Source organism: Onychostoma macrolepis, chromosome 17 (genome assembly GCF_012432095.1).
Source record: "Onychostoma macrolepis isolate SWU-2019 chromosome 17, ASM1243209v1, whole genome shotgun sequence".
NCBI classification, from domain to species: domain Eukaryota; kingdom Metazoa; phylum Chordata; class Actinopteri; order Cypriniformes; family Cyprinidae; genus Onychostoma; species Onychostoma macrolepis.
The window spans coordinates 3582327-3594543 of NC_081171.1; the positions used below are offsets into that span (position 1 = coordinate 3582327).

Here is a 12217-nt window from a genome sequence, read left to right on the forward strand (position 1 = left end):
AAGTCTGGACACGTCCTGTATTATGACAGTTTTTCACATTTCACAATAATAGTTGGAAATATCATGCAGTGACAAAAATACAAAAAATATACTGTGCACTACACTAAGTATGTTTTGTATAGCCTATTAAAATATATATAAAATGTATATATGTGTGTGTGTATTTATATACTTTATATATTTTTAGACAATTTAAATTAATAAATAAAAAACATTTTTAATGAATTTCCTGAATATTTCTCACATGCTGATTATTTTTGATTAGATCTATGCTTATTATTTCTGTACACAAACCTTTAAGTTTTTTTTTTTTAACTGAACAAACACACAAGTAATTAAATGGACAGGCAAACAAACAAATAAATCAATAAATCACTATTATTGTCGAGGAAAAACCATACACTTTCTTTGCCACGCTTTTATAAACATTGAATATTTAAACAAGGTTTTTTTTTTTTTAAGTAAATTTTCTGTATACATGTTTAAAGGTTTTAAATAAATAAATAAACAAACAAACAAATGAATGAATGAATGTATGTATATATATATATGTTTCCACCATTATTGTCCAGGAAAAATCATACTTTCATGAACAATGAATATTTCTCAAGGTGGGTTCATGAAAGTCCATTTCTGTACACAAACCTTTTGACTAATAAACAAATAAATTCCACCATTATAAAATGATTAATAATATTGACTTTATTAATGTAACATTTATTTATTTATATTTATATGTTATATTATATTTTAAATAAATTATAAATATTTCCACCATTATTGTCCAGGAAAAAATAAAGTTAGTCTTTTTATGACATTGGAAACCTGCCACTGTTATTGGGTTTCTGCAGAATTTAAACAGCAAAACATTCATGAATCACTATATTTATTTGAAGACAGACGCAGGCATATACATATTTTGTGTCAGCACATTTTAGAGTTCTTGTGCATTACTATTACTGTTCTATTTAAAATGCACTGAAATATTGCTCAATTCATATTTAAACCGGTTATTGTGTTAAAAGCAAAACACTGGGAAAAAACAGCCTCCTTGAACACAATCTGTGAGCTCCATAAAATCCACTGCAGTTGCTTTCAGCACAAGGGGAATTTCCTAGATTAGCAGAGCACAAGCAAAACCCTCTGCCACAGGAATATGACAAAAGCCCCCGTCTTTAGTTCCGTCCCAGTGGAGAGAGTCCAAATCTTCAAACAGACACTGCGCCGCATCTGACAGAGATACAGGGCGGCTTAACCGCTCTGAGCTAATTAAACTGTCATGATAAAACCAGAGGAGTAGTGGAAACCTCATTTTCAGTAACAGGGAAAAAATGCCCAAAAGAGTCCATGTTGAAGCTTGACTGTTTAACGCTGTGGCGCATGCATTATTAAACCACAAAAGAAAAAGAAGAAAAAACAAATACCTTATTTATTTAGTAGCCTGTTTAAAATCAACAAATTGATTTTTTTTCATTTGTTGCAGGTTTTTATTTATTTAATTAACAAAAACTATAATGTTAAAGCAACTGTATGTAGTTTTGTGTATTTTTGTGTATTTACTTTAGAGCCCCCTACAGTTAAGTGAGTGGAATTCGCTCCATTACAAGTCAGTGTACCAATAATTTTGATATTTCAAGATACAAAACATACAGTTGTTTTAAATATATTTAGAGTAAAATTTCTTGAGAATTTAAAAAGAGATTAAAATTTGCATCTGTAATTAGTTCCAGTTCATTCATCACTTTGCAAATGTAAGATCAAGTCAAAAGCATTGCATTGTTGCTGTAGTGGACACTGTGAACTCGGCTGTTTTATTTCAAATGTTTTGCATAAAAGAATAAATGTAAATGTAAAACCGAAAATAGGTAGAAGGAATGACAGATACAAAACAGTTCAGAGAGTGTAGTATTCTTCCTGACTGCAAAAGCAAAACCCATTTACACAAAACATGATTTGAAAAGCACATATGCTTCCCTGTTCAGAAGAGAGACTCTGCAGCGCGTTTGAACCAAACAGAACAGCTACTAAATGCAAAAGCAAAAGGGCATGAAATTTTTATGAAAGCTAATGTTGTGACTGTAGGGGCAGTGAATACTACAAGTGAGATAATTGCCTGCAGATCCCTTGAGTTCTGGGCTGCTTTCATGTGCTGCTATTGAAGCAGACAATAAATGTATATTTCCTGCATGACTGCGGCACACAAATGCTCATGCCCTGAAAGACACGACGTTGATTCAGTATGCACAAGACATATAGTAAGACTGCAATCACTGATTCTTGAAAGATGGACAAAATTTTTTTTTTATTAAAATATTCACACAATGTATAAATATTAATAGTGTTACGAGCACCTGCTCTTTCTTTCCTTTTTTTCTTTCCTGAGTGCAGCTGCTAATTGGATGGGGGCGGAGACTATTACAATCGCCTGAGGCCTCTGCTTATTTAAGAGCTGCTGGTGGCACTTCAGTGGTCGATTGCCCTGGGAACTCTGATTTTGTGTTAGCTTTTGGTCTTGTTTTTCCTTATTCTCGTTTGTTTAGGATGATGAGTGATTGCTTGTTTAGTTACTATAGAGTACATAGAAAGCATAGGTAAGTGAGTTGACCCGGAAGACTTTTGCTGTGTTTTTCTGCCTCGGGAGATAGGAAGTTTTCTTTACTCTTGAGTAAGTTGCAGTTTAAATTAGTTAGCTCAGTCCTTATTTATGATTTATTTATGTTTAAGTACATTTCTTGTTGTTTTCGATTTTTGATCATGTTATTTTACCTGTATAATAAAACTTCAACTTTTTGTCCTGGCCACTGTGGTATTTGTTGTTTTAGAATGGCTTATTCTTATGTTGGTCCCTAAACAGGGTCGTAGCAATAGTATATATGTGTTAAATATATTTAATTTGCATTTTTTCCCTCATTTAAAATAAGTATATATTAAAATATAATCATTTGTTAAATATATTGTTTCATAATTTACTATTTTATTACAAATTATTTTATTAACATAAAAGTTCACTTTTAAAATGAATTAGAAATGATCATTTATATATATATATATATATATATATATATATATATGTTCTAATTTCATATAAAGATATATTTTAAATATATTATTTAATAATGTATTTTTTATTACAAATAATTTTTTCAGATTTTTTGCTTTTTGGTGTGCCATTAAGATTTTATTATATATATATATATATATATATATATATATATATATAGTGGGGTTTTTTGTATTAAAATAGCATTATTTTCACTTTCAAAATTCATGGAGTAATGATCATTGATATGCATTTTGTCTTATTTAATATCATTTTATTATAAATAAATATATTTCCAATAATCAGTGTAACAGTTTGGTTCATATTTGGTGTGGTTTTTGTTTCAAGGATGTTACTCTTTTGCAAGTGAGTGGGGAAAGAATGAGGAATGTGACTCATGAAAATTCCCTCAAGCCTGTTTGGGTGCTAAATGTCATGTAGGTGTGGGAAAAGTCCTTTGGAAACAAGCCCTACGAGTCTTCCAGCAAGTCACGGTGACACACAGTCCATGTTCAAGGGTTCACTGAGTTCAACACTTTATATAAATAAACCCTTTAATGAAGAATAGATGTTCAGATTCTGTAGTACTCTTGCTAGTTAAATACAAGACAAACAGAGGAAATTTCCACTGGCTCCTTGTGGAAGACATGGAATTGATTCACTTAGACTAAATAAATGGTCTGAGCACAATAACCTCTCTGAGTCTTCTGTCTGAGAAGAAGCTAAAATACTATCATCAGTCGTCATTCATAATGAAGATTATTTGTGTTCATTATTGCTCTGGTTTACATTATAATGCTGAATTCAAGTACCAAAGTTTATATATATATATATATATATATATATATATATATATATATATATATATATATATATATATATCATTTGAGTAAAAATTAAATGTCACATATTCATCATACAAATAGAGCTGAAATAAAGACGTAGTTCTCAAACTATTTATAATGTTACAAGAAAAAGAAAACCCATTTATATTTATTTATTTTTATTATTGATCTGACAATATATGTTGTTTAAAATATTGAACTTATGAACTAATTACAATAAATTCTGAATACAGATCATATTAAAGCAAGAGAAAAGTACTTGAAATGTCACTTCCTTTGACTTAAAATTTTGTATTTTTATTTTTTAAATGTTATATTAAATTACATTTGACTGTGACTTTAAAAGTTTTGAGGCCACTATAATAACAAAACGAAGCTAATTTACTAAAGTAATCAATGTATAGAATGTAAAGTGGGCGTGTCTCGGGCTGACTGACCAATCACAGCAGTCAGCGGCTCACGCTCACTATGGGAGACCTGTAGCTGATGCAATACTGATGGTCAGTCCTGTCAAAGACATTTACACCTGATCCTCTGCAACTCCTATGTAGTTGCATAAGTAAGAGCACACAGGTCTTTTACCTGTTTATTTCCCCTTTTATCCTAGACATTTGGGCGGTGAGTAAATCAATATTCTCTTATCTATGTATACTTTATAGCCTAATTCTGAACGAATGAGGTGATATACTGCAGGAATGTTCCAGTGTAACAGCGCGTGAATCCGGAGCCTCTGATATTCCCGCCGGACTGACACACTGTAACAGACTCCGAGTCAGAAGCGATACATGTAGCAACCAAAAGTGCAGTCATCACTGACTGCGTGTCGTTACAACAAAGGCTGTTTGTTCTGGTGTTGATGGCTAAATAAATCAGTGTGTCACTGCTTTAGTGTCGTAGTGTAAGGAGAAACATACTATTAATAATAATTGTGAAGTGAAGAAAAGAAAAGAAGAAGAATCTGTCCGGGGATTTAAATAATTTCCAAGATGAGGATCAATCCCGATCAATGAACAATCACGCTGCTGTGACCAAGAGAGTCACCACTGGTGACCTTCATGCAACTCAATTCAGTTTAACTTGTGTCTTTTAAACAAGTTATTTCAGATTCAGATCTGACTAGAAAGTAAGTAATGTGACTTTATAAGTGCCGAGAAGTTACGTTTAAACTACGTGTGGTGGTAGTAATAAACCGAAAGGAGTTTATACCTTGGTCTTTTGGTTGCTAATGAAGTGTTATAGCCTTGAACAGAAGGTGGCAGCAGCGGGGTGTTTCTTCAGAGAAGGCACTTTAATGCCCCAGGGCTTGAGTTTTGGTCAAACTAACAGATTTGAGCTTATTGTCTTATGTGGAGGCCACATTAAAACTTGTTTTAGAAGTAAGATGTAAGTTTAGCATGTGCAGGATGATGATGATGCATCAGCCAATGTGCTACTAGAGAAGAAATAAACAAAAACATTTAGCAATTTAGTTGTCATTATACAAAATGTAAACTTGTTCAAAGAGGCCGTCTTACCCATTACTTGTTGTACAGAATGTATAAATGATTTTTTTTACTGAATTCTTATTAATATTTAAATGCATTAAAGTGTCTTTACAGCAAAATACTGAATCGGCTCTTCTGTTTAGATTGTATTTTGACAATTTAGTTGAATAACTGATTACAGACAAAGCAGAATTCACTTGAAAGCTACATTTATTCTATGACTTACAGAATATTTAGTTAATTGCTCATATTTTAATTTAAGATGTGTCAGTATGCCAACACTATGAATTCAAACCGATTGATTTCACTCAGCTGTCCTAGGCTTTAATGAAAAGTGAAGATGTCTGAGACGTAATAAGAAACTGTAATAAGCAGTTTAAATAAGTACATTTAAAAATAGTAAAATGGCAATCAGGGCCTTCTGTGTCAATTCCGAGTCTAACTTAATATTTTCACTTCAAAATGAAAACTATCATTTTTACTTCACAAATCAAAAAATATTAATGTGTCCACAAATCTCTCATTAACAAATACACAAAACACAATACATTGTCATAGACCATTAGCCTACTTTCCTGAGATGTGCATTTCTCTGTATCTGCCTTATTTTGCAATTCGTTTATGATTATGATAATGAATTAAAGTCATTATGAAACACACCAGTTTGCAGTATCAAGCAGCATAACGGACTGTTATTGTACAGCTAAAATAACTGAAAGTGAATGAACCCGGAAGCTTAGAAATGGCAGCGCTGCTCTTAGGTTAAAAATAAGGTGGATAATGATGTTCTTTATTCATCTCTTTGTGTTGACAGTAGTAGAAGATGTCCTGTGTGAGAGCCGTGAGAGGTCTGGCAGCAGTCTGTGGCTTTCAGCCTCTCGCTGTTTTATCTCGCGGTGTCAGTTTCTCTCCGCGCCAAGTCGCATCGGATGCCAGTTTTCACTCAGTGTCCTTCTCTGAATCTGATCATCCCAGAGTCCTCATTACCGGTATGAGAGCAGGAGACAAGTGATATTGTGTAATCCTCTTTTTAAAGATTGTCTTTTTTATGATGATTTGAGGCCTAAATGGATGTTATATAAACCTTTAGATGCCATGTTTCCCTGGTTACCACATTCTGAAGCATGAAACGTAGTCTCCATGGCAACACATCACTGATGATGAGATTTAATCATATTTTCTGTCTGTTCTTTATTTCAGGAGGTCTGGGTCAGCTGGGAGTAGGGCTTGCCAAACTGCTCAGGTGAGACCGAAGCGCTTTCACACTGAATACCCCGCCCCTATGACATTTTAACCAACCAGGTGTCACCATGTGTAAGGCAGACAGGCAGGGGCTGTTTCTGATTGGCTCTTTGTTTGCTGACTACAGAATCTAGGGTTGTCACAGTAATATCTGTCAGGCTGTAAGGAATTTTTATGCATGACATTCCAGAAAAAAATCTTGCATATTTCCCTTTTCATACAGGAAGCAGTTTGGAAAATATAATGTAATTCTGTCTGATATCAGGAAACCTCCAGCTCATGTTTACCAAAGTGGTGAGTGTCAGTATATTCACGCAGTGGACAGCATCCTAGAAACTGAAACATTTCACATTTCTTCTCCAAAAGTGATGTATGTACATGTAGAATTTATAAAATATATATATTGATCTATATTTTGAATTTAAATATATTTTATTTTTAGAATATTTACTAATATAATGATTCTCTGTAAATGTGAATATTTAAATAAAATATATAATGAAATAAAATTACAAAAAGAAATAAAAATGTTTATAATATACATTTACATTTTGGCACTTAATTGTAAATGTTAAACCTTTATTTATTGAACATATATGTGTAAGTATATGCACATTTTAGTCACAGTTCTTCTACAAATGTGATATATGTATGTATGAGTTCATAAATATAAACTGATCTGCATTTTGAATTTAAATATATTTTATTTTTTAAATATATATTAATATATGTATATGTAAATGAATATTTCATTTTTTAAATATATAATGAAATTTGCAAAAATAAATTAAAATGCTTTTAATAAATACACATATTTATATGCCTGTTTTAAAATCTTTGTTATTATTTTACATTTTTAATTATTTCTATTTATTTTTTTCATTTAATTAAACAAATGTTTACTTTTCCTATTCACTCGTGGTGTGACATTTTAGTCATAATTTTTCTCCAAAAATGTTGTATGTACATGAAACTGTTTAAAATTATAGTTATAGAATATATTGGTCTATATTTTAAATTTGAATGTATTTTCCTTTTAGAATATTTATTTATATATAAACACAATATAAATGTTAATAATTTATATGCATATTATTTGTTTTTAATTTTATTTATTTATTTTTATATTAATTTTGGACTCACCTCAGGTCCCTTTATATATTCTGACATTTTGGACTACAAGAACTTGCGTGAGATTGTTGTAAACAACCGCATCTCCTGGTTGATACACTACAGCGCCCTACTGAGTGCAGTCGGAGAGGCCAATGTGTCCCTCGCTCGTGACGTCAACATCACTGGTTAGTCACCGAGGTCAGTCATCTTCAATCTCTTTTCAGTGGTAAGGTACACTGATGTTTCTTGTCTTGTTTCCTCATCTTTAGGGTTACACAATGTTCTTGACGTCGCAGCAGAACATGGGCTCCGTCTCTTCATCCCCAGCACTATTGGAGCCTTTGGCCCCATGTCCCCTCGTAACCCAACCCCGGATCTGTGCATCCAGCGCCCACGAACCATTTACGGAGTGTCCAAGGTCCATGCTGAGCTAATGGGAGAGGTCAGTATGCTTTTGAGAGAACTAATTTTAGCATTATATGAAATGAAAAAAATTAGAGTACAAGCCTGATATGTACCTGTAGGCAGTAGGAAATACATCTACAAATACGCAAAACTGTTTCATGAGGTCCTAATGCATGTTAATGTTTCTAGCTTTGTTTTTCTTTTTCGCAGTGTATCAGCTTTGTGATGCATTATTCAAGTCTTTACATTTCTGTATTGTGTATTACAGTATTACCATCACAGGTATGGTCTTGACTTCCGCTGTCTCAGATACCCAGGAATCATTTCTGCAGACTCTCAACCTGGTGGAGGAACTACAGGTAAGCTGAAAGAAAATTAAATATATTAGATGAAAAACTTAAACTTAAAAAAAAAAAAGAATTCAAACTTAAATTAGACCATATTGCCGTGTTCTTACTGTAAACTAAAACTATTATAAATGTAAATAAAGCTAAAATAAAATATTAGAAAATTAAAAATGTTGCCTTGTGTTTTTGGAAACTAAAGCTATTAAAATTTGAATAAAGCTAAAAATATTAGATCAAACACTTAAATTTAGAAATTAGAAAATGTTGCTGTGTGTTGTTATTGTAAAGTATTAAAAATGAAAATTAAGCTTAAAATGTAAAAAAAGTTGAAAAATGTAAGCTGAAATAAAATAGAAATATTAGATGAAAGACAGAAATGTAGCCATGTGTTGTTATTGTAAACTAAAAGTATTCCAAAGTAAAATAAAGCTGAAATAAAATAGAAATATTAGATGAAAAATTAAAATGTAAAACAAAATTATAAATGTTGCCATGTGTTATTGTAAACTAAGAATATGAAATATTTCAATTAAGCTGAAATAAATTCACAAATATTCGATGAAAAACCCAAACCTAAAAAACTTTAAAGAAAATGTTGCCTTGACATCTAACTGTAATAAAAATAAATAGAAATAGAAAAAAACTAATAAAAATGGCACAATTGAAGCACATAATAAAATGACTAACTAAAATATTAATAACTACTATAATAGTAAATAATACTAAAATACCTGTGTTAATGCATCTATGTAAACCATTTGCTTCCATTTTTTCTGTCTCTTCTATCAGACTATGCTGTTCAGATCTTCCACGATGCTGTGAAAACAGGTAAATTTGTGTGTAATCTGAGGCCTGACACGAGACTCCCCATGATGTTCATTGATGATTGTCTGAGAGCCACACTGGAGGTTCTGGAAGCTCCTGCTGAGACGCTCTCCATGCGAACGTACAACATCAGCAGCATGAGCTTCACTCCAGAGGAGCTGGTACAAGAAATCAGGAGGCACCTGCCAGACCTGCAGGTCACCTATGAGATTGACCCAGTTCGACAAGCCATTGGTGAGAGTCTAACACATCAGTCATTGGCCATTCAAGATGTAGATGAATTTGTTTCTTCATCAGATTTGGAGAAATGTAGCATTACATCACTTTGTAGTGAATGGGTACCGTCAGAATGAGTCCAGTCCATCAACTAATGACTTGTGAAGTGAAAAGCTGCAAAAGCTCCGTAATCCATAATATTGCTTTTAGTGAAAAAGTTATCTGGTCTGAATCAGGAGAGAAATATGCACAGATCAAGCACTTTTTAAAAGATAAAACAGTCTAAAACAGCTCTAAACAAATATGTGGGTTGATTTCGATGTGAGAGGACAACAGTGGATTAATTTTTTCACTGGAGGAAGCGTTATTATGGATTATAGACTCTGGATATTTTAGCTAGAAACAATGGTTTAAATTTTAAAGTGTCTCAATGATTTGTTAATTTGTTTTAAATTCAAATCAGCTTTTCATTTCACAAGACGTTAATTGATGTACAGGAGTGGTGTGGATTACTTGTGGATTATTGTGATGCTTTTATCAGCTGCTTGGACTCTCATTCTGACGGCACCCATTCACTGCAGAGCATCCATTGTTGAAAAAATGATGTATTGGACTGCATTGCAATGTATTCTGATCATGCATTGCCAAATAATTTACATTATATTTTACAAAAAAAAAAAAACATTTAGCAGATGATGTAATTTTATCCCACTTTCGTTATTTATCATTCCAAATAGTTTCTGTGTTATTTCTTCTAGCTGACAGCTGGCCAATGGTCTTTGATGACAACAATGCCCGCAGTGACTGGGGCTGGAAACACAACTATGATTTGCCAGAGCTGGTTCAGACGATGCTGAACTTTTCTGGCTCAAACTTCAGAATGGTTCGAGCCAGCTAAACACCATCTGCCATCATATGTCTGAGTTTAGTTTGGGACCTAAGGGAATGGATGGTAATTGGGCTCTGCAGTATACTATGTAGCGTATGAGATTAATAAAGGTAAAACATTCTTCCTTTTTCCATATGTAGCACATATTTGCACACTTTTCCTGGTGAAGTAAACCAAAGATTTACAGGGTTCAATTATATCCTTATTCTCCTCAATCAGCTTAATAATTTAATAACCTTCCTGATTATATATCTTTGTTCTGTAGCAATCAGTTTAAAATAATTTTAATCTTGAAGGAAATTAATTTTATTTTGACACTGAAGACTGGAGTAATGATGCTGAAAATTCAGCTTTACCATCACAGAAATAAATTACATTGTAAAATATATTACAAAAGAAAAGACTTATTTTAAATTGTAATAATATTTGGTCACACTTTATTTTAAGGTCCAATTCTCGCTGTTAACAAACCATTAACTACGACTTTTGCCTCAATAAACTCCTAATTTGCTGTTTATTAATAGTTAATAAGGCAGTTGTTAAGTTTAGGTATTGGGTAGAATTATGGATGTAGAATATGGTCATGCAGAATATGTGCTTTATAAGTACTAATAAACAGCAAATATATAATAGGCATGCTAATAAGCAACTAGTTAATGGTGAGAATTGGTCCCCATACTAAAGTGTTACCTAATATTTCACATTATTACTGTTTTTAATATATTTTTAACAAATAATTTCAGACTGATTTCAAAAGTATAAAAATCTTACAGACTCCAAATTTTAGAGTGGTAGTGGTATTTAAAAGATTTTATGGAAGAAATGCAATATCCTATAAAACAACAATCCTAAATATGGTGTTATTTCTTTTGGTTTTATTAAAATAACCTAATAACCTCATCATGGTGCTTACATACCTGAATTTGATTTTTTTGTACTTGAGGGAACATTTGATCTAATTATAAAGACTTGACATATGTAACTACACAATATATATTTCTGTATCTTTGATGTTTGATTTAGTTGTTAATGTTATGCCAGCAAAAGATTATTGAATAAATTTTTAAGAATCATTTGAGAATCACTTTGTCTTCTTCATTTGATACAATCTTAAAGAGATACAGTCTTGGCCAAAAATATCGGCACCCTTGGTAAATATGATCAAAGAAGGCTGTGACAATTAATCTGCATTGTTAATCCTTTTGATCTTTTATTTAAAACATTCACAAAACTCTAACCTTTCATTGGATAATAATAATTTAAAATGGGTGGAAATATCATTATTAAATAAATGTTTTTCTCTAATACACATTGGCCACAATTAACGGCACCCTTTTATTCAATACTTTTTGAAACCTCCATTTGCCAGTTTAACAGCTCTAAATGTTCTCCTATAATGCCTGATGAGGTTAGAGACACCTGACAAGAGATCAGAGACCATTCCTTCATCCAGAATCACTCCAGACCCTTGGAGTGTTGTTTTTGAGGTTTGTGTTTGGATTATTGTACGGTTGGAAGATCCAAACATGGCCCATTATAAGATTTCTAACAGAATCAGTCACTTATTGATTTTTATCTGTTGGTATTTGATAGAATCAGTGATGCCATGTGTCTAAACAAGATGTCCAGGACCTCCAGCAGAAATATAGGCCCACAACATCAAAAATACAGCAGTATATTTCATTGTACACATGGGGTACTTTTTATCCCTGTGTTCACCAAACCCATCTTGAGTGTTTGCTGCTAAAAAACTCATTTTTTTAGTTTCATCTGACCATAGAAGTCAGTCCCATTTGAAGTTCCAGTCGTGT

The 12217-nt window shown here is 32.3% G+C and overlaps 1 protein-coding gene across 2 annotated transcripts; it reads left to right on the top strand.

Annotated features, from left to right (window-relative positions):
• Nucleotides 1-4366: 4366 nt before the first annotated feature.
• LOC131523352 (L-threonine 3-dehydrogenase, mitochondrial-like) lies at nt 4367-11446 on the top strand. Of its 2 annotated transcripts, none has more exons than XM_058749685.1 (9): nt 4367-4503; nt 6184-6358; nt 6570-6612; nt 6835-6905; nt 7760-7909; nt 7994-8166; nt 8398-8488; nt 9266-9535; nt 10276-11446. In XM_058749685.1, exons 2-9 carry the CDS (start codon nt 6193-6195, stop codon nt 10413-10415), a joined length of 1104 nt encoding a protein of 367 aa, XP_058605668.1. In that variant the 5' UTR covers nt 4367-4503; nt 6184-6192; the 3' UTR covers nt 10416-11446. The 2 variants fall into 2 exon arrangements, with proteins under 2 accessions (XP_058605668.1, XP_058605667.1); XM_058749684.1 differs by having other exon boundaries at nt 4373-4503; nt 6187-6358.
• Nucleotides 11447-12217: the final 771 nt, after the last annotated feature.